This window comes from Camelus ferus, chromosome X (genome assembly GCF_009834535.1).
Source record: "Camelus ferus isolate YT-003-E chromosome X, BCGSAC_Cfer_1.0, whole genome shotgun sequence".
NCBI classification, from domain to species: domain Eukaryota; kingdom Metazoa; phylum Chordata; class Mammalia; order Artiodactyla; family Camelidae; genus Camelus; species Camelus ferus.
This window is the reverse complement of record NC_045732.1, coordinates 68,305,832-68,329,355: the sequence shown is the minus strand read 5'-3', so window position 1 is coordinate 68,329,355 and position 23,524 is coordinate 68,305,832. Positions and strand designations below refer to the sequence as shown.

Genomic DNA, 23,524 nt, shown 5'->3' with positions numbered 1-23,524 from the left:
CCTTTACTTTCTTATTTTCTGTTGCCTCAAAAGCTCCATCAACCCATACTAACTGCTTGTGTTTTTCCTAAATGGATATCATCAAAAAGATTAAGACAAAAACATGCTATTTAACCATTGCCAAGATAAAAGAGAAGACTAGGGTATACTTTGAAGTAATTTTGAATCTTTCCCTGTCTGACTTACATAGACGTCTGCTGCCTTGATCACATCCAGATTCTACTATTAGCTAGAAGAAGATTGCTTTCTTCTGAGACACTAAAATATATTCAAAGAAGAAAAAGGAAAGTAGCCACATTACTTTAAAACCAGTTTGACAGCTTATTTACCAGATATATTCTAAATTAGATAGTTACTGGAACTTGGTATCTGCAGTATTCTCTTTTTTATAATCGTTGAATACTACAATCGTAAGCAGAAACTGTATTTAAAATGTTCCAATCAGTTCAGCTTATCTTTAGTTATTACCACTTATATAAAAGACTTCAGGATTTTTTGTTTTATTTTGTTCAGTTAAACTTTGTTAGGTCATTTGAGAAATAATGGGTTGAGAGCCTCATGTACAAAATTGACTTGGCATATAACTCATTAAAATGTTACCTTTTAGATATTGAAGTCTTAGAAGTTTTGCTATGATATGATCTGAAGTTTTCCTTGTTACTCAGACTGAAATATCATAGATTTCAATGACATTTTTCTAAGAGTTCTTGTTTTGGTCCTTCCATATCAAACGCATATATAAAATGTCTTCACTCAAACTCTGAGTTATCTTAGGTAAGAATTCTAATTTATTTACCTAATTGTGTGGCCAGACTCTGCTCAGTTGTCTTGAGTCAGTTTGCTGTATGTGATTTAGAAACCATTGGAACAAACAGAAGCCTGATTTTTAGCCTTCTCAATTTCAAATGATCAAATACTTTGAAGTTTTATTACTAAGCAGTAATGGTAATGGTAATGGTAATGTTTTATATTTATATGACATGCCACCATTTGTATCATATAATATACCTTCATTGTAAGCTCCTTGAGAGCAGAGTGTGGGTCTAGTTAATATTTGTGTTCCCTGTAGCATCTTGCACAAGGCAGATATCAGGTATTTTAAAAATTAAATATGATTTTTAAAACAACTCTGTGAGAGAGGTTAGGGCAGACAACACTATTCCCATTATGTGTGTGAGAAAACGATCTCAGAGAGATTGAATAGCCCAGAATCCAGTAGATGTAAGTAGTAGAGCCAAGAATAGATCGTAGGTCTTCTAATTCCTAGAATTCAGTGCTCTAGCACAATTTATTCTCTTTGCTAACCTCAGTGCTTATAAATCATAGCAAGACTTGTAAGAAAAGGAAATTGTTTTTAGAGTCAATTAACATTAACCAAGAGTTGTCCTATTTGTAGGCTTTTTATCTTTTTATTAAATGATCCCTCTTTTAATAGTTAATAGCCTGATTTAATATGTGCATTGAATAATATAAAGTAAATGTGATATTTTCTGTGGTTTGGGGTGGAATATTGCATGCCAAAGTATTTTGAAGCACCCCTTCACTGATGGTCTTCACATCTTTGGAAAATTCGACTGAGTTTTCAAGTTCAGTGGTGAGCAAATATATATTGGCTTTTTCTTTTTGAGTAGCTTATTGCAAGTACTAATGCACAGACAAAAGCCTCTTAATGAATTATAAAAAAATCACAATGTGGCTTCATGGAATGATTTTCATAGAAGACAAACAAAAGTACAATTGGCAATGGCCATTGTGTACTCATGTTTTAATTTCTCTAATCACCTTTTATCTTTGTGTTTCTGTCTAATGAGGCCTTTAAATTTAGCTCTAGCTCCTTGGGGCAGTTTGCACATACCAAGAAATTTGCACCTCGTGTTTTTCGTAAAGAATAGCAGAGGCCAAGATAAACTTTTATCCAAAATTATCCTTTTGTAAAAGGAATGGAAGGCTATCAGTGAAATGGTACTACCTTGCCAACTTTAATGTTTTGAGATGCTAACTTTTGGAAAGCCACAGTAGCAGTGTTAACATTGATGTCCTCAGTAGAGTTTTACATTTTTTGGATTAATGAAAACTAGCAGCTTATTTCCTAGAATAAGCTCTATTTAAAAATATTTGGCTCTGTGTACTCTTGTATGGTTCTGTTTGCATACTGATTACGCTGTAGGTATAAGAATTGCTGGCAAAGAGAATTATTGTTTAACTTGTGCTATAATGTGAACCACTTCTAACTCATAATCTTATTTTGTACTGTGTGATGTCTGATACTGCTAACATCGATCTTTGGGCTTTGGTGAACTCTGATCTTCCCAGGTTTTCAAGGTTAGACTTCACTGGTCAATTCTTTCTTCTTTTTTTTTTTTTTCTTATAATGCTTTGTATGTGTGACAAGAGAAATGCACTTTTTTTGCTATAATTCAGAAGTCATTGAAGAGTGCTGTTATCCTCAAATACTACCTGCTCTGGTATTTAACATTTTGGTAAAGGTAATGTGACTTGTTTATAATCAAGTTTGAAATGACATTAGGTCTTTGTGGTTTCAATTATTTATAGTAGGTATTCTATACATAGAGATCTGTTGAATTTTAAGCGGAAATACACTTATTTTTATCTTTGAGACTGCATTAAAATATTTTGAGAGGCATCTGGCCCATTTGTAATCTCTGTATATTGATTTTATTTTCTTGAATTTTTGTTGCCTGAGATTGATCAGATCTGTGTTTTCATGGCTATTTTCAGTAATAGAAGAGGGTAACTATTGAGTATTGTTAAAAAATAAAATGTATATGTCCCTTACGTCACTAGCAAATCAGCAATTTAAATTTCAGGGACTCTATAACAGCAGGTCTGTATTAATAACATGTAAAATTCCCAGTATTTCCTTTTAATTGCAAAAGGAGCAATACCTATAACATGCATAGTTTTTTTTTCCAAATGGTAACAATGTTCTGATTACTTTTCAGACTGGGGAAGAGGGTTATAAAATGTTCCTTTTTTTTTTTCTCATCTTAATCTTACCTAGTCATTGTTAGGCTGACTCACAGTTTACTTTCCTCTTAATAATCTGATTTGCTACCTGATTTCTAGTCCAAATTATACATTATGTATGAAACTAACAATTTTTCTTAGAAAACCCTATCTAAGGGGTTTGAACTAAACAGTTGTTTTTGTCTATTTAAGTGCTGAGTTCCCCAACACTTTCTTTATGATTGGGAAGGGAATTTCTGAGTGTGTCTGTCTGGTTGCTGGGCCAGGGTGACTATATGATTTAAACTGTTCAAAGGTAAAATGGTTGTCATATAGTTGTGGACCTGCTTCTTCTTTCTCATGTGACAGATAGAGTAGCGTTATATTATGAAATCACATAGAAATAGCTGAAAGATTAAAAACAGGCTTATATTTTAAAGACATGTTCTTACCTTTAGTTTTGAAGATAATAATAATAACAATAATTGTCTAAAACTTCTTATATATAATCCTTATAATTCTTATATAATTCTTACTATGTGCCAGGCACTGTGTTTATACATATTATCTTATTTAATTATTGGGACAACTTGATAAATTAGATACTATTCTTATTTCTATTTTAAAGAAGAGGAAATTGAGGCCAAGGAGATTAATAAATTTACTGAGGTCAAAATGGAGCTGGGATTCTAACCCAGCATTCTAGCTTCAGAGTCCAACATTCGTTATCCCTATGCCATGCTGCCTTGTTAGTATGTAGCCATTGTTTCTGGGTCATAAGAGTACTGGAAAGGATCAGATCAAAAATATGACCTTTTGTCCATATGTAAGCATGAACTAAGTATTCTAAATTTATATGCCTATGATATTTCCTTCAAAAATAATACCTACATATCTTCCCATTTTGTTGAAACCAGTGGAAAACTAAGATTACTGGAGGAGAGAAGATGTAAGTGCTCACTATTTGCTGTTCATTATTTAGGGCTTCATAATTATTTTCTTAAGGCTGGGCTACTTAGTCTTCACCTCAGCTGCTGCATAGAACTCTGCAAGCAAGAAACAGCTATTTCCCACCTAGTGAGAAAAAAATGTGGCCATTTATAAGATCTCCTTCAAGACCCGATATCTTTATTTAGTGTTAAAAACATAGTGTTAGGAAAGAGCTTAGCAAAATCCCTTTTTAAATTATTTTATTTATTCAGAAGTTATATGCCAAATTATTTTTCTTCAGAAATATTTAAAATGCAAACAATATAAAACATTTTTAAAATAATTTCAAAAGTACTACATTGAATCAATAAATTTCTGACACTAAAATATTCCCATGTATGAAGCATATCACTAAAATGAAATTAAACAATTAGTTTGGTAAATAACTATCTTCATTGCATAGTAATAAAAGCTGAATAGAAGCAACTACTTGCAAATAAAGCAATTTTATTTTCATCACCGTGAGACAAATGACTTTGAATCCCTGATTACCCTGCAAAGTGTGGTCATGAACCAGCAGCTTTAGCTACTGGGCACTTGTTAGAGTGCAAATTCTTGGGCCCCTTTTCAGCCTTATAGAGTCCAAAATTCTAGGGGTAGACCCAGGAATCTATTTTAACAAGCCCTCTTGAGAATTCTGATGCATTTCCAATTTCAGAGCAGTGCCCTATGGTGTCTTGTTTCGGTTCACTTAAATCAAACACTTAGTTAGGGATTATAGAAACAATATTATAATGTCCCAAGTCCTTTCTTTAGATATGAGCTTATTGGATTTAATATATAATAAAATACAAACTAAAGGGGTCTGCAAACCAGTGTTAATAACAAAAAGAACCCAGCCCAATTTACTTTAGAGAGTCAGCATGGATCTATATATTTTAATGTAGTCTGCATTTTATTCTGAGAGCTAATGTATTTAGTTGACTAATAGTATTTAGGTAACTTAAAAGCCTAACTTTTATGCTACTCTTATGTTATACTGAAATGTGGTTATTTGTTGTGCATTGTCAAGGTCTACCAGGTCCAGAAGGTCCCCGGGGTCTACCTGGAAATGGAGGTATTAAAGGAGAGAGAGGAAACCCAGGCCAACCTGGGCAACCTGGTTTGCCTGGTCTGAAAGGAGATCAAGGACCACCAGGACTCCAGGTAGGAAATGGGAGTAAATATTTGATGAGAAAGGGGTGTGGGTATTTGCATTCAAAATGACAATTTCAGTCTGCATTACTTGAATTAGCATTTACTGTTCAAGGCTCTTTGCATGCCTTATTGATGAATTACAAACAAAGAAAAAGGCAAGTTTCCTATCTTCTTCCAACCTAAGGGCCTTTGCTACCTTCTAGTTAAAGGGGTCCTCAAAAAAGATAATTTGCCTAGAGTCTTTGGTTTGTATAGATTTAGGTTTGAGAAACTTTTATTTTAGTGAAAGCAAATTTATAAAAGGAAACATATATATCAAAACATTGCATTTGGATGAGTCCACCCATAGAGAAGTAATCATGGTGAGTGGTGATATTTTAGACTTTGAAATTAGAAAGAGTTAGGGGTAAATTTTAGCTCCACAGTATATTTTTGCTTTGTGTCTATAAGGAAGGCAGATAGGCACTTTGGTTTTACACCTTTACCTGCAAAAAGAGAATAATAGCATAGTGTTATGTCTGTATTCATGTGTTTTCTGCCTTGGTTTGAGTGACCCAGAAAGTCACATGGTTCTTTATGGATCCTCAAAACTTCCTTCCTTCATTCAGGATTATTGTTAGATTTGGCAGTCAACACAATCTGGACTCAGTCTTTTAATTCTGACGGCTGCCTTATAGCAGGAAAAAAAATCTAAAGAAATGGCCCTTAAAGCTTTCCAGCAACCAACCTTTCTTTCCTGTCATCACTATTCTTCCAGACATCTAGACTTAAAAATTTCATCTTCTCTTTATTCACTCTTTACTCACTCCCTACTTCATTTATTTCTCACGTACTCCAAGTTCACATGTCACTACGCCTGATTCAGGACCACTGTCTGATACCAGCATTTTGTAAATCTAGTATTGCCGAGTTCTATTCATTTTCTTTAGTGCAACTTAGCTCTTATATTTGCACCTTTTCTAATGTTTTATTCGGAAATGTTAAACTTATAGAAAAATTGCAAGAATGGCCAAAAAAAAATCCATTTACCCAGATGGACAAGTTGGTAATGTTTTGTCCCATTTGCTCTCTGTATGCATGTTTTGTGTGTGTGTATAATTATAATTGTGTATTTTTTCTGAAATATTTGAGAATAAGTTGCATCTATCATGCCCCTTTATCACTAAATACCTCAGTGCATAAGATTTCCTAATATTAAATATATTATTTTATATAACCACAGTACAGTACTCAACTTTAGGAAATTGAACATCCATCGATGTAATAGTTCTATTTCTACCTACATATTCCACTTGTGTCAGTTGACTTTGTAACGAGCTTTATAGCGTTTTTCCCCTCCAATATAGGATCCAGACCAATTCATGCATTGCATTTAATTGTGATTTCTCTTTAGTCTCACTCAATCTGAAACAGTTTCTAAACCTATTTTTTTTCTTTCATTACCCTGACATTTTAAAAAATAGAATGTCTTTTCTTTTGTCTCCTCTTTCTTCATGGTTAGATTCAGGTTATGCACCCCAGATGGAATACTACATGAGTGGTGTCTTCTTCTCAGATATCAAGGCCCACAGTGTTCATCTGCCCCTCCTTTGGTACCTTCATTTTGATCACACCATCAAGTTGCTACCTGGTTTCTCCACTGTATGGTTACTACTTTCCCCCTTGTAACTAATAAGTAAAACTATAAGAAGACACATTAAGGTCATGTAAATATACTGCTCCTCATCAAAATTTCTCCTTGGATGTAATATCTATTTATGATTTTTGCTTCAGCCATTCAGTACTGTGGTAGTGGCAGTTGATGAGTGTTCAACTCTAGCACTACCTCCACATATATCACTGGGCCCTACTGTAAGCGAGAGCCTCCCTTCTCTTCCATTTACTGTCTTTTTATTATCATTGTGGACTCAGAAATTCTCATTCTTTACAACGATTTACAGTTTTTTAAAGTATAATTTTTTTGATGCTCAAACTGTCCTAGGTTTAGGAACCCCTTCAAACTGGATCCTATGACTTTCTGACATGCCCCCCTTTTTTAAGCTCTTTCTTACATTTTGGCATAATAAGATGTACCAGGTTGACCTCTTTTTCATTACTGTTAATAACAGCTTTATTGTTCCACACTAACTCTTCCTTTAGTTCCATTCTAGAGGTACTTTCAACTCTTTTTCTTCCCATAGTTTTCCTATCCCTCAAATGCAATTAATTATAGTCTCACTGTATTTTTTTGCTTAGTCTTTCGGACTTTATCATTTCTTAGTTTCTAATTCAGGCACTTACCATGTCAGGGCTACACTAAAGAAAAGTAGTGCTTTTGTTAATGATAAAAAAAAAATAGCTACCATTTATTAACTACATACCACATGCCAATCAGTTTTCTAAGTACTTAATATGAACCATCTCATTTAATCCTCACAATAACTTCATAGAGTAGATACTGTTATTTTCTTTATGTTGGATGTGAGAAAATTATGACTCAAAGAGGTTAGATAATCAACTCGAGGTCATACAAGCTTATAAGAGGTGAATTGAGATTTGAACCCTGGAAGTTTGACTCAAGGACCAGTACTGTAAATCAGTATGCAGTTCCACCTATGCCCTCACTTCCTTCCCTCCCCCCCTGTTTTTCTTCTAAAATTAATGATTTTATTTATTCAGGGTAATCCTGGCCGGCCAGGTCTCAATGGAATGAAAGGAGATCCTGGTCTCCCTGGTGTTCCAGGATTTCCAGGTATTTGAAGGGGTGTTTTGAGGTTCCCGCTTTACATTAAATTAAATTCCTTTGGGAGAAGATACCTATTTTCTGATTCAACTGGGGAAAGGCTATGGCCCTGTTGCTTTGCTGTGCAATTGTATGTACCTTCTTTGCAGGCATGAAGGGACCCCCTGGAGTACCTGGTTCAACTGGCCCTGAAGGGGAGCCAGGACTTACTGGCCCTCCAGGTGAGACTTATTTCTGGAGCTAATTATACCTGATACTTAGATTCATTGAAGAATTTGAAAGTTTGCATTCTGCCTTTCAGCCAAAACTTTCAGAGACTCAGTCCCCAACAACTGAAGGGAAATAGACAGGACTCTCCCTCTATTTACTAATCTCTTGAAGCTTTTTGTTTTAATAATGTCATATCAAGAGCGGACCTTTTAAGATAAATGCAGGACCAATAAGAATGCTTCATTGAGGTTTTTATTGATTTTTATATTACCTTTCCCATAGTTAACTGAACAGATCACCAGAGCAAGTCACATAGATATGTTTATATATTTTTAATATGAAAATAGTTCTTTTTGCTGAGAGACTTACAGAGATTCCTGTGAACTGTTAAATAGGGCATCTGCTAAATTCCCCTACTAGTTAGTTCAGTGGGTCCCTTGACAAGCACAACAAACAAGAACTGCAAATGATGTTAGAATCAGAATGGACTTGTCAGGAAATGGAATTGTCTTCCCCTGACACCAGTGTTCATAGATTTGCAGTGGATTAGACTTTCTAGTAACTGAGTCATGCATCAAGGCTTGAAAGTAGGCACAATATGCCTAATTTTTCCAGGGACCCTAAGAAAATTATTTACTTTTTTCAGTCTTTCAGGTGAGATAATCATAATTTTCACAAACAAATTTCTGTTGGACAGAGCAGATTCCAATATATGTAACTAGTTTCTCTCACACCAATTGTTATTCTGATCTCAGGTTACTTTGGCATCCATTCCTTTTGACCTTTGTCTTCCCTACCTTCAGATCTCTGTGTTTTGCCTCTTAGGTCCCCCTGGAATACCTGGTCCTTCAGGACAGAGTATTATAATCAAAGGAGATGCTGGTCCACCAGGGATTCCTGGTCAGCCTGGATTAAAAGGTCTACCAGGTCTACCAGGACCTCAGGGTTTACCAGGTACCTTTGTAGATCATTTTTTTAAGCCTTATGTATTTGGGTGCATTTCCCTTATTCTCCTTTCACTTGTCAGAGTTTGTCTTTGAATATAGTCTCAGCAACTAGTAGGATACCAGACCACCACAGGTCCCGCTTGCTTTTTCCTTGAAAATGTTAATTTCTCATGCCCTAGTTTCTTTTAGGCCAAGTCCAATTTCTTCTAGCTCCTCTGGCTATCCTAATTTGAATAATATGGTTAATGTTCTTAAAAACTCTATGATTAAATTAATATGCATTTAAGGTCTGGGGCTTTCTTTATCCCAACCACCAGAAGGATAGACGGCTGATTTGGTGAGCTATCAGTTCCCCACTGTGAGACCTCACGATTTTTAAATTAAATCCTATCTCGTTGGCCATTTGACTCTATGCTTGTAGCCAACTTTGATTATAAAAGAAAGCTAGAAACTAACTTCAGTCTTTCTCTCTTATTAAGTGGTTGAGTAGCAGTCTTTTCATAAATAAAGAGTACCAGGCAGTAAGATCCTTGCTTATGGTGGGGTTGACAACAAAAGTTGGGCCTTGCATTCTATCTTGTTCTGAAGGCAAGGAGGACACAACTGCCATATTATGGGAACCTCCAGAGAGTCAAGTGAATTGTTTAAAACTAAAGCTAATTCCTTGTCTGCTTCTTTTTTCCACGGATTTATCAGGATTAAAGACAAGACCAGATAATGAATTCGTTGACACTCAAGGACCTTAAGAGTCCCAAATCTACCCAGATGAGGATTTATTCTGCCCACATTTGAAAACCCTGTTTCTTTTCCCTGTAGGTCCAATTGGCCCTCCAGGAGATCCTGGACACAATGGACTCCCTGGCTTTGATGGTGCAGGAGGGCGCAAAGGAGACCCAGGTTTGCCAGGCCAGCCAGGTGAGACAAGTAAAACGCTACTGCTGATACTACTAGTCCTTAAGTCTGGGAGATCCCTAGACACATGGCCTCCAGTTCCAGCCATGAGAGCCTCCTTTTGAGAGAGCACAGCTAGCTGGGGAATCTGTTGCTTGGGAAAAAATAGGATGACACAGATTTTCCAGCATAAGAAAAGCATAGAAAGGTGGTTTTTATTTATGTATTTAGAACACTGGAAAACCCAGCTTTTCCTCAAAACGAGGATTTTCCAGGTACTCACTGTACTTACCTGTCCTGATAATTTTCAGTATGTTTTAGCAACTCTAGATAATATAAACATATCTCTAAATAATATAAACATAAAAGTTTGTATTGGTTAAAAAAATATCAGTAGCAACAAGGCTGATTGGTGATAGTACAGCCTTCATAGAACTGACACCCTGCCATTTCATTAACTGTATTTCTAGGGAAGAAACAAGTTAGTGTCATCTTCATCACATATGGGCATGGTTGTGAAGTTTTCCCCAAATGAAAATTTATACACACAGTGGCCAAAGGCCTGTATATAAAGAGAATTTTAAAATCAGCTCAAATCAAGTGGCTAAATGGAAAAAGAGAACCAGTGACAGATTGAAATTAGAAATTTGGGAAAGCTTCTTTAGAGTGCCCAGCTTATTCTTTAAACAAAAAGGTATGCCTGAGAATAATTCCCCAGACAGATTCAAAGGAAAATGTTTTTCAGCACTGAAGTTGGCAGACTGATAGCAACCACACCCTTCCTTTCTCATTGATGAACAAAACAGCAGGCTGAAATGTTGTCATGGGTTTTGGACTCCTTTAGTACAGCGAGAGACAAGATAACATACAAACTCCCCAAATAAGCATCAGTTCTTCCCATCTAATGTTCCGTTCACTCAGTATTTATTTAGTGCCTAATATCATCAAACAATTCCTGAAGAATAAAAACACATTTAAATCTCTTTGAGGGCAGGGACCGTATTTTATTTATCTCCAAATCTGTGCTATCTGACAATGCCTTTATAGACATCCTATAAATATTGACTAAATTAACTAAAATGAAGTCACAATCAGAGCTTACTTAATTTTGTATACTGATGATTCTTTGGAAATAGGTACCCGTGGTTTGGATGGTCCCCCTGGACCAGATGGATTGCAAGGTCCCCCGGGTCCCCCTGGAACCTCCACTATTGCCCATGGATTCCTCATCACACGTCACAGCCAGACAACAGATGCCCCACAATGCCCCCAGGGAACTATCCAGATTTATGAAGGCTTTTCTCTTCTGTATGTACAAGGAAATAAAAGAGCTCATGGTCAAGACTTGGGTGAGATAATTGGCATCTTATTTCTTACTATGCGTTTTGTTTTTGTTTTGAAAAGCTTGTTGGGTTCTAGAGTAGCCTTGGCCAAATTGCATGTCTCTGTTGTTTCGGGGCTTCCGCATTGAAGACCATGTCAAGGGCAGCTGAACATACTCACTGTAAGTTTTAAATAAGTTAAATTTGACTTTAAACTAAAAGCATTAACTAGCCAGAGTGAGGTACAAGTTTTGGCTTAAAGTCATTTTGGAAAGGGCCACATTTACTTTTGTTAGTTTAGTTATTGAGGAAACAGATTCCCTGGGCTCTCTATAGTATAGCAGCTCCTTAAGTGAGCAGTGTTCATAACATGATTATGGGAGGTAGTTTCCTCTTTTCTGACACTGGTTTTTATCAAGTTGAAAGATAAGTTCTGAAGGAGTCTTAGTTTCTAGATCAAAGAAAGTAAGGTCATTGCTTAATTTTGCTAGTTTATAGTTCCTAGAATAGGTGCCTTAGCTTTGTAAAGTATTATCAGAGTAGTTTAAAGCTCTACAAAGCACTGTATTTCCATATAAAATCCACTTCATTTAACGTATTCCCATGCATCTTCTCTATGCTAGGATGGGAAAGGTTGGTTGATAGGATGACGCTGCACTGGATGACTCTCATGACCTCTTTCACATCCTCAAAGTTTCTTTTTCTGGAATTGTGACTTTGAATTTTGAGGCCGGCCCCATTGTTTGACCTGGGGCTGCCTGTCCCTAATATATCCCTTTTGCTTCCATAAAGATATTTAAGAAGATGGTCTAGGCTCCCAATTTCTGGGGTCTATATAGCAAGAGGCCTCCTGAAGTCTCTTTACCTGGGCCATGTGGAAGCAGCTCTGCAGCAACAGAGACCTCCAGAGGTCTACTCTGCTCAGTCTGTTCCCAGGGCATCTGGCCACACCTGCCAGGCAGTCCCTGGCCCACCAGAGTCGGCACATCCACCTCCATGGAAGCAATAGTCACAGGTCATTTTACAGAGCCGAATAAAGTAGCAGTTTGCCCAACAACTTTCTTCTCCTTCTTCTACTTTTCTTTTTTCTCCTTTTCATCTTTCCTCTGCTACTTTTCCTTCCCTCTTTTTCTTTCATTATGGAACATCATCTTTTTCTAATTTTACAATCAACAAATCTTCATTGTGAAAATACTCTTATCTTTAAATAATTTTCTCTAGTCTTTTTCTCCTTTCAGTCCATTCTCTTTCCACTGTCAGAGTCTAATTTATACCCATAATCAAGCCTGTAGACTTCAAATCCCTAACCTATCAAGTAAATAGGAACTATTAGAAGTTTTTGAGCGTCATGAAATTTATAAATGTAATGCAAAGAAATAACTGGGATCTGCTCTCCAGTATGTCACTATAGCTTTTCAAAATGCATGTATTTGGTCAAAGAAGGGCTGTCATAGTATGTATTCAGATGTAGAGGCTACAAAGTGGCCCCGACTCAGGTATAGCTTAGGCCTCAAACATAAGCGGGCCATGATAGGGCCGAAGATCCCAAGTGTGGTACTAGATTGCAAGGTCTCTGCTAGAGCTCACTCAAGAATCAAACTGGAGGTATCTTGATTGCTAAGCAAAGAATAAAGGTAGTTATAGGTTTGATATTAAGGAAACAATCACCTTAAAAAAAGGGGGGGGCGGATCACCTGATCAAATAAATACACAGTCAGTGCTAGATTAGTGAAAGGATTATGGTGTGTAAAAAAGAGAGTGGAGGAAATAGACTGAAAACTAAAATTCTTCTGTCTTGGAGAAAAAAAAAAGAAACTAAGAACCTATTAAAGCTTTATAGTTTTAGAATATGAGGCATTGAGAATTCATGAGATCACCCTCTCTTTGACAATTTGGCAACTGTAACCAGAATTCTGCATCACTCTGGGTAGCCTACAGCAAATGCAATCAAACACCCATGTTCTTATCATTATGGGCCTTCCTTTATGCCTCTTCCTTTGCTTTCTGAGACCAGGGATATTTCCATCTCTGTCCCTAATTAAGTGGTAATGTTAATTTCATTTTTAAATTACTTTATAATTAAAAAGCACCTTCATATCCATTATCTAATTTGATTTTCATAACTATAATCAAAAAAGATACAGGACAAGTATTGCATTTTTTTCCATTTTATACACACACAAACAGCCAAGACGTTATTCAAAGCCACATACTCAGAAAGTGTTGGAGATAAGAATTGAATCCAACCCCTACCAATTCTAAACCCATCTGTTTTTCAGTTATGTCAATTTTGTCATTTGCTCTCACATGACATTGAGTCAGTCACCTCTCTGAGCCTAATTTTCTTAATGTATAAATTAGACTAAATCAATTATTTTCAATCTGGGGAACTTTTGAAAAGATTCCTAGGCCCATCTCCAACTTACTGTATAAAAATTCACAATGATTCTGACAGTCTACCAGATTTCAAGGATTACTGACCTTTTATCAGTCATCTTCAGTCTGAGGTAAGCATAACCCTTTGGATACATGAGGAATTACCAAGAGATACACAGGCATAATTTTAAAGAAATCAGCTTTCATCCTCAACTTTCATATGTACTTTCTCCTTAAGTTAAACTGCCTGTATATATACTTTAGATAATCATCTTTCCTACATCCTTTTTCACTACCACCCATCTTCCACTTTATAAAAGAATCGTACTGTGGCATATTGCCTTGAAAGGTGAAAACCTCTAGGGGACAAATTCAAAGGGACAATTCAAAATAATGGCTTTGTTAAAGTCTCCATTAACTCAGCCTCTATAGTCCACTTCTAATCCATCTCATTAAGAAATCCATTTCCAATAAGAATTTACTTCTAATATTTAGTAATTATCAAAGTCTATAATATCTATACTTTTGATCAATGTGAATTAATAATAATTATAAAGATGGCAATTCAAATAAAATACTTAGCATGTAAAGCCTTATGGTCACAGAAAGTTTTTAAAAGTTACTTTTAAATTTTTATTTCAGAGAAATATGATAGAATAATCAGTAAAAGACTTTCAAAAATAAAATACATTAGGACAAAACTGTGTGAGGGAAGTCGAATGGAAATATAATTTCCAAATGCAAAAGGAGCATTGTATAATTTCCAGTTATTAAAGATGAGTTTATTACTTTTAAAAAGGTTTATTGTTAGGTTTCAAATAATTACATTGGATACATTTAAAAGAGTGATGTAAAAGTTTGTTTTTAAATATAAATATTCACAAAACACTAGAAATGACAGCTGGCAATGTTTAAATGTGGTTTGCAAATTTCCAAGCTCCAGTATTACAAAGTTGAATATAGAAGGGTGGGTTTGGAGCCAAGAGACAACAACCAATATCTTAATAACTGGCAGAGTATCCATTTAAACTTCTGATGAAAAATTTGAGGCATCACCTTAAAAATGTGTGAGAGGGTACATCATTTTTCATCATTCTTTTGTGAGTAAAGAAGACAAGAAAGGCCTGATCATTGGTAGAGAGAACCTCTATTGTCCCTACCAGCTCAGAAATTCAAAGGCTCTAGTTCCTTTTCTTTTCTTCCCCTTCACATCCTTCCTTTCTCTCTTATTTATTTTTTCCTTTGTATTATTTACCTCCAAACCTGTCCATGGTTCCTGTGCATATTGATCATCACCACAATTGTCTCTAGCCTTAAAGAGATTGCAAAACCACACAAGATACATACTGGAGATGTCCTGGAAGAAGAGAGGGCAGCCTGGAGAAGCAGTACTGATATGATATTATAAGGACTCAGTATGTGCCCCTCCCTTGTCCACAATAAATTACCCAATATTCTCCATAAGATACCATTGTCTATAAGATGCATCGCCAGTTTAAAAACAGTGTTGGGGAACATATAATGAGCTACCACAATAAATGCCTACATAAATTGTAAGATACATTCTGATTTTAGAAATGTTAAAATATGAATAAATGTGCATCTTATAACTGAAGAATTAAAGTGTATTTATTATCTAAGAAATGGGGAAAAGTTTCTCTTTGAAAGGTTGGTTGTTAGTATGTTAGAAGAAACAAAGTCATGATACTTTTTCTTTTTCTCCCCAATTCTTCCCAGGGACAGCTGGCAGCTGCCTTCGTCGCTTCAGTACCATGCCTTTCATGTTCTGCAATATCAATAATGTTTGCAACTTTGCTTCAAGAAATGACTATTCTTACTGGCTCTCCACCCCAGAGCCCATGCCAATGAGCATGGAGCCCCTGAAGGGCCAGAGCATCCAGCCATTCATTAGTCGGTGAGATATTGGTATACCTTTGACTTTTACCAATCTTGGTTAGTTTAGCTAGTTAGTTTGGCTAGTTGGAAATGAGCCCAAAGCTAATAATCTGATCATACTCCTCTCAGCTTAGGTAGAACAGAGGTGTCTTTATAACATTCAATTCAGTATGTAGTTTGATCCATATTTATTGGGGATCTGCTTTTGACTAGGATCCATGATAGACTAGTGTAATATACAAAGAATTGACAGTCTGGTCATTAGGCAAATGTACGTAAATTAATCTAATATATATCAGACTTGGGCTAAGTGCTGCAATAGATCTGATTTTAAAAAGTTATGAAAGCATAGGGAAAGGGATATTTAATTCCAACTGGAGAAATCTGCTATGATTATGTGAAAGAAATGTGTTTTGAACTGCTTAGCCCTTCAGGGATGGAAAGGACTTAAGATGCAGGCATTTATAAGGGAGAGGGGCATACAAGGGAGAGGGGCATACCAGGCAGAGGACATGGGGATGGGTAGTAAATTGATGTGTCTGGAATGTAGGCTGCATAGGGAGAAGAGATTGGAAAGTTAACTTGGACCCAGACAGTAGAAGGCTTTCAGTGTCAGATTTTAGTTTGGAATTTATTTGATATATAATGGGGAGCCGTGACGTTTTTGAGCTACATTTCAGGAAAGATTGCAGGAACATCAGTGTGTAACATGGATTACACAGTGGGTAGTCCTGGTAGGAATGGATTGGAGCTCTCAGTGGGGTATATGTATCACATTAATAGAATTAATAAGATTTGGCAATTGATTAGCTGTGGGAAGGAGAAAGTGATAGGTGAGACTTGGGGCATGAGTAACTAAGAGGAGGGTGGTACCATAATAGAGATTTCCTAGAATGTTGCCACATTAGGACCCTAGTTTACCTCTATCTCCTCGGCATATTAGATATTGCCATTTCATTCTGATCATGACCCAATTAATCTAGGAGTCTAGTAATCATAAAGGATGAATCATTGGAAACTCTTGTTTCTTTGACATTGAATATAAAGGCTAAACCTAGTTCTGCATTTCTTAATAGCAAAATCATGGTGCTCTTTTTAATATATTTGCCCAAATCATTAGGAATTCATTTTTTTCGTGGTTTTTGTTAGTCTGAACTCTTGGGAGTAAAAGGTCCCCTAAACCAGTGCCATATTTTATAGAAGAACTTTGCCAAATGGGTTTAGTCGTATTTCAAAAGGTTCCTTCATGCTTTTCACTAAAAATTTGGTAGACTCAGCTGTATTTACTCTTTTGCTATTTTACTTGATTTTATAGATTAAAGCCACATCTCCAAGTGCCTGGGTACCTGCCCAGCATTCTACAGATATGGCCAAAAGGTTAATAAATACCCTTTGGTCCAAAAATAATGGGTGGGGATTGAGAAAGTGTATTTTCCAGTTTACCGGACATTGTTCTTACCACGGTTTCGGCATTACTAAACATCTACCCTCCAGTTGGGCATTTTGGCAGCAAGTAGTGTGTGCAGTACACTAAGCCAAACTCTTAAAGCAATGATGACATTGACTATAGCAAGCATGAATACAAACTGAGGGCAGAATGGAAAATGAAAATGCTGTTAACAGTGGTTCTGTAGTTCCCTTTAAGAAAGCTTACAGTTTTCATTTATAACTTTATTCTGTATACTGAGAGACAGGGCTTATGGAAAAGCAATTCTCAAAGTGTACTTTTCTCCTTTTCATGAGCATTGAAGACACCTTAATGGGCTTTTCTACCAAGAATGCTTCCAGAGAAGAGGGACTGCTATCTCCCAGAGACTCACTGTGTAGACTGTGTTCCTTCTCCCTTTCCCTTACCAGATGTGCGGTATGTGAAGCGCCAGCCGTGGTGATTGCGGTTCACAGTCAGACCATCCAGATTCCCCATTGTCCTCAGGGATGGGATTCTCTCTGGATTGGTTATTCCTTCATGATGGTATGAAACGCTCTTCCTTGTCTTTGTCACTATAGCTGACTGTCCATCACATCTGCATTTCTTCCTGATACGAGGAATCTCTGCCATTTGTGTAGTAAGAAGCTTGAACCTCAGATAGCTTCTATCCGAACCCTTTGTTCCCCCTCACACACTTGCTGGAATGTAGTTTCACCATCTGCCTGTTTCTTTTGTTGAGCAGCCTTGGGGTGGATGCTTTTCTCTTCCTCTGACTGCAGTTCCTTCACTGGATTTGAATTTTTGGCCAAGCTCGACACCTAGCTTTGGGTATTCACTAAGGTATCATGGCACATGGGTATTGTGGCACATTTTCCCTTGTCTTTTCTAGCACACAAGTGCAGGGGCAGAGGGCTCAGGTCAAGCCCTGGCCTCTCCTGGTTCCTGCTTGGAGGAGTTTCGTTCAGCTCCCTTCATTGAGTGTCATGGGCGGGGGACCTGCAACTATTACGCCAACTCTTATAGCTTTTGGCTGGCAACTGTGGACGTGTCAGACATGTTCAGGTAAGGTGCTTATCGCTTTAGTTTAGGTCCAAAACTTCCTTCAGAGATGCTAGGGAAGAGAGAGGCAGTTCATGGATGGCTTATACCCAACAAATATTAGGAATTTAGTGGACTATGTCCTTTATTCTTGCTTATTCTCATATACCAGACTCAGCTCAGAAAAACAGACTGGGCTAATAATAGGTATGTGTGGTTTGAGATGGCTTGGTAGTAATTCTTCAAAGGCAAAACAGACAGAGCAAGGAAGGGTTATGTGACCTGTTTCATAACACGTGAACAGCTGTTCAACTAGACAGTAGCCACTCCAGAAATTAAAGCCATAATCTGTGTTGCCTTCCCCTGTCCAATAGTCTCCATTCCCAGGGTATTTTCAAGGCTCTCATCCAGGTGTTTGAATGAGTAAGACCACATATAATACACATACCTCAGGATACTATAAACTATTGGATTTGTTTTTGATTAAAATTTATTTTTATATGTTCTTTTGGGTTAATATTTTATGCATTATCTTTATGTATTTCTTATCTTTATGTATTATCATTTGTTCCTCATCAGTTACCCAGGTTGCCCTTATTCTAGGACTATTAGAAAAATGTATAAGAGAAAGACAGGGAGAGACCTATAGACAAAGATAACAGTGGTGGGAAGGGGAGTCACAAAAATACCAGTCATTGCATTAGATCACACTGCTCATAGTTAACCACCAAGTCATTGGGAGAGCTACTTAAACACAAAGAGGGGGTTTGGGTATGAATCTGAACCAGTAATAGAATTGAAACACCTTTAGAAAAGGCTAATCTGATAGTCTTGTTTCTCATTTCCCAGCAAACCTCAGTCAGAAACGCTGAAAGCAGGAGACTTGAGGACACGTATTAGCCGATGTCAAGTGTGCATGAAGAGGACATAACATTTTGAAGAATTCTTTGTGTGTTTTTAAATGTGATATATATACATATATATATATATAAACTTCCCAGGATGCGATGTCTCACTCTCCCCAACTTTCCCACTGCTGCCACCAATGGTGCTACTATATATATGACCAAGAGAACATGCTGGCTAGTAATCCTGAAGATTCAGATGTACCTCAGCAATGTGCCAGAGCAAGGTCTCTGTTATTTTTCTATGAAAGAAATAAGGAAATGAATTTACTTTTTGGGTCCAGAATGACTTTCTCCAAGGATTATAAGATGAAGATTATATATTTTGCCCAGTAACTAAAACGGCACGTTAAAAATTCAATTAAGAGGAGAATCACACTGAGTAAAATAAAAGACTGCAGTTTGGGGGAAGAATTATTTTTTATGGTGCTACTAATCCTACTGTATCCCAGTTTTTTAATATAAAAGTATTAAGCTTATTTTGCTCTGTAAGTAAAGAATGTGTATATTGTGTAAACAGCCTTTTAGCTCAAAATGTTGAGTCATTTAGATGTGACCTGCCATGAATCACTCTTTACAGAAAACTTAGGAAAACCTAGAATATAGACAGCAAGATTTTATATCCATGTTTATTAAAGTGAGAGAATTTATATTCTTGCATCAAGTTACTACTGAAAGTAAATTTATCTTGAATTTTACCCCCTAAGTTCTTATTTGACTTTTTTAAAAAAAGGTCATATTTAGTCACTTTAATCAGAATTTTAAATGTTCATGTTGCATACCAAATTATAATATCTAATGGAACATTTTCTTTTTTTGCTATATTCTCCAAGACACTCTTAACACTAGATGCCCCCAGCTTTAATGTTTCTTACATCTTGTTTTTGCTCATCCTCATCCCTGACTGGGCAAAGTTTTCCCAAATAATTTTCAGAAACAAAAATATATTATAAAAAGTTGACGATTCTTTTCTCTGTGCTTCTTATGTAAGAATTATTCTCCTGTGGTCTCTGCTTGTACAAGAACTGGGAAGACAATACTTGGTTAGTCTTCTCTCTTCAATTACAAAGCCAATTGCTGTTTCTTACTCTTTTTTTATTCTAAACGTTTTATTATAGTCATAGAATACCTATTTCCCTAGCTGTCATCTTCTCACTTAATGTTTTTTAACTCACCAATATCAATTTAATTAAAGACATCATATGTTGTAAGGATGGTTTGTTGTGTATCTCTTCAGCCTCTGTGTAAAAATCTGGTCATTTACAGATAGACTACACATCCACACATCAGCAAGTAGTCCCCCTTGTCAGAGAATCATTTAGACCAGCTCTAAAGCAAAAGAGGTTTCTGCAGACTTTGATCACTCTGATAGCTAATAGAAAACATTAATAATATACTTTTTCCAGTGAAGAAAACAACTCATTGGAAAGTATTTTTGAGATAATAAATTTATTAACAACATTGTGTTCATGGCTGAGAAAGGAAGCAAAACTACTTTCTATCTGGGGAAGAATTCATTAATAATGTTTAAAGCAGATTAGTGAGTTAATATTCCTAATGATTAAGAATGAACACGTGCAACTCTCTAAAGTAGTCGAGGACTTGCTAAAAGAGGCATTAAAAGCCTCTATAATAAAATGTGTTACTGCTTAAATATAAAACCAAACGATTTTGAGAATTTTAGACCCTAATATGAACCTGTGCAAAATTTAAAGGTTAGAATCTATAGTAAAATTTAGGTTCTAAATAATAGTAACCACCTAATAATACTGTTGATTTCAAGGCTAGCCAATTGCTGATTCTAGCTTTATTTTCCCATAAGCTTAGCTACATGCATGAAAACACTAACAGGTATTTGTAACTGAAAATACCATGTTATATCCCATAGATTTTTCTACATGCTGTAGTGTACACTTGGAAGTTGCTCCTTAAGTTACAGTTGCCAACACTGATTCGAGAGATTTTGCTGTTGGTAGCTTTGCCTCTCATTTTTAGCTGAAAGTTGAAAATCTTGACTCAAAAAGATCCTCCTAACATTTTAATAATTGCCTATACAGCTGGTCTTTGTGTTTCTTAAGTCCCCTAAGTATCCCCAGCTTTGCTTTGTTGTTTAAAGTACGTGAACCCAGTCTATTCCAGGACCTCAATGTTGTTGACTCACCCTTGCCACTGAATGTTCAGATTATTCTGATGTAGCTGCTCTAGTAGTTACCTGCTGTGAGTTTAGCAGTCACACACAGTTAAGGGTTTTCCCATATAGGCAGGCAGGCAATGAATGAACTGTTCTGCTTAATCAGGTACAAATAGTTATTACATGTACCAACCGAGACATATGTGTGCATATGTGTGTGTATGTATGTGTATATATATGTATCTCATGTTGGTGTCACTTTTCACTTCCAAGCTTTCAAAAGTGTTTTACTGGACACCTTGTGGTGGTACAGTGGCTTTTCTCACCTGGCCAAATTTGAAAAACACTTTCTATTTCTTGTGGTACCAATGAGATACTTTGCCTCAATTGGCGTGTCATGCCAAGCCATCAGAAGTTTATTCGTATGTTAATCACAAGGGGGCACTATCGCCTATAAAAATAAATCAACATGAATAAGTAAATAAATAAATCAGCATGTGCAATAATTCGTTGAGCAACTTATTGTTGATGGTGGTGGTGGAATTGTCTAAAGCCCTACCTCCAGATTCCTTATTTTAAGCTTCATGTATCCTTTTATCCTCATAAGATCAATAGCAAGTATTTTAAGAAGTGGCCCAGTTTCCCAGTGTCTGTAAAATAAGAGACAGCTTTGCTGTCAGAGATTCTCTTAAGAGCCTGATTAGGAGTTGGCTCTGGTAGTAATTCCTGCGCCTCTCCACAGAGAAGCAAATATCCCTGCTCTCTGCAATCACTTTCGTTTGGCCAGGATTTCAACTGGCTTCTTTAGCAGGGAAGCTCTTCTCGGGCTGGACTATAAAAACACTTTCATCCCTAGGCAGCTCCAAAATAAATAATATTTTTAAATTATATGTCATTTCCATTTTACAGCGGTGATTTCTAGAGTATATTCAGGAGGTTTGGAAGGTCTGTTTCTGGTGGAAATACTCAGAAGTTGGGACACCAAAGGAGTAAGTCGAGATAGGCCTGTCTCCCAAGTTCCATAGCAATAAACATTCACTAGATACTTATTAGCTGTAGGGTACCATGAGAGAGAGCAATCCAAAATCCACTCAGCCAGAAAGGTGGGTGCTCACTATGATATATACTCCCTAGAAGAGGTAAGCTGCTCTGTCTTTGACTACCAAATCTTTCTAATTCTAGACCAGACGAGGGTAGATCATGAGGCTTTTCGCCAGCAGTAGCTGTCTGGAGAAGCTTGCTCACCAACCTGTTCTCTAACACACAGACAGGCTAAAATCACATTGATGTAACCTTAATTCTCTTATTTTTCTATAAGTAGATGGCATGCCCCTCCCCTGACCCACAGGTATTGCTGATATTGATACCAATTACGTTAGCTTTTTTGTTTCCCTCCTCTAGATTCACATCGCATTCTTCACCCTGCTTTCTGCCCCAGAGGGTTCCTGTGCCCTCTGGCCTCTGGTTGGGTTCAAGCAATGGGATGCCCCAACAGGATAGCAGAGTGGGGGACAAGACTGAGATTAGGGTATTAGGATATTTATTGTTACAGGGCCTAGGAAGTCACCTCAGGTTGGCTTCTCCTCAATTGAATGTCTCTGCTCCTCTCAGGATGACCTGCCCTTCTTGACTGTCTCCCCCCCTTCTGATTCTAGTAACCTCTTTCTTCTCATCCCTTCAGGTCTGCGGTTATGCTGACAAGTCTGCTGCTGCTGTGTGGCTAGCCCTGGATTCCTGCATTACCTTTTTGTGGTTCCTCTACATACTACCTATATCTTTCTAATTAAAGTCTCCCCAGACTATCCTAATATAACTGTATTGTCTATTGTTGACAACCTGATGAATGCATAACTGCTTCTAGTTTCCAAAATCTATTAGCAGTGCTTTATTCTGTATGTGGCAAAATGAAGGTGAATTGACAAAACTGCCATGAGTGATTAGCATCTTCCACTTTGAACTGAGGGACAGGCCAGCTGAAATGACTTCACATCACTTAATCTAAGACCTAGTTTACCAAGCTTCATTGGAAGCTGTGTTCCAAGGTTCTTAGAGTGAAATGAGGCAAAATATATTCATTATGATCCTAACTTAATTAACATTTTTCAAATACTGTCCACTGGATCTTTAAAGAATGCCTCTTGACTTCTCCCCAGGTGGTCGTTTGGCTTGCTTCATCCCACTTCAAATGAAGAATCTCAGTTGTCTTGTTGAAAGACTAGATTCTAAGCACTGAAAGCTCCAGAAAGAAAACTCTAGTAATACTTGCACCAGAGAAATCTGCTAAGTCAAGTATACATGTACACGGTCAGTAAAAAGCCCCAAAGTGTTACCAGGCAAAAAAATAGACAATTTAAACCACCTAAAACAAATGACTTTCTCGGGGAGGCTATAGCTCAGCGGTAGAGTGTATGCTTAGCATGCACAAGGTCCTGGGTTCAATCCCCAGTACCTCCACTAAAAAAAAATTAAAAATTAAAAATACATAAAGAAACCTAATTAACCCCCCCCCCCAAAAAAAACCAAACAAGTTTTAAAAGTGGTTTTCTAACTTCAAGAGCCTCTG

General features: G+C 36.8%; 1 protein-coding gene across 4 annotated transcripts in view; it reads left to right on the top strand.

Annotated features, from left to right (window-relative positions):
• COL4A5 (collagen type IV alpha 5 chain) overlaps window positions 1–20,041 on the top strand; it is a 196,294-nt gene extending 176,253 nt beyond the window's left edge. For 2 of the 4 annotated variants that reach the window (XM_032476033.1, XM_032476032.1), the window contains 11 exons: window positions 2,314–2,322; window positions 4,970–5,103; window positions 7,753–7,825; window positions 7,966–8,037; window positions 8,852–8,980; window positions 9,790–9,888; window positions 11,001–11,213; window positions 15,300–15,477; window positions 17,316–17,430; window positions 17,777–17,949; window positions 18,775–20,041. In XM_032476033.1, coding sequence (XP_032331924.1) covers window positions 2,314–2,322; window positions 4,970–5,103; window positions 7,753–7,825; window positions 7,966–8,037; window positions 8,852–8,980; window positions 9,790–9,888; window positions 11,001–11,213; window positions 15,300–15,477; window positions 17,316–17,430; window positions 17,777–17,949; window positions 18,775–18,856 — 1,277 coding nt within the window. In that variant the 3' untranslated portion in view covers window positions 18,857–20,041. The remainder of the gene's footprint in view (window positions 1–2,313; window positions 2,323–4,969; window positions 5,104–7,752; window positions 7,826–7,965; window positions 8,038–8,851; window positions 8,981–9,789; window positions 9,889–11,000; window positions 11,214–15,299; window positions 15,478–17,315; window positions 17,431–17,776; window positions 17,950–18,774) is intronic. The other 2 variants (XM_032476034.1, XM_032476035.1) reach the window with 1 other exon arrangement.
• Window positions 20,042–23,524: the final 3,483 nt, after the last annotated feature.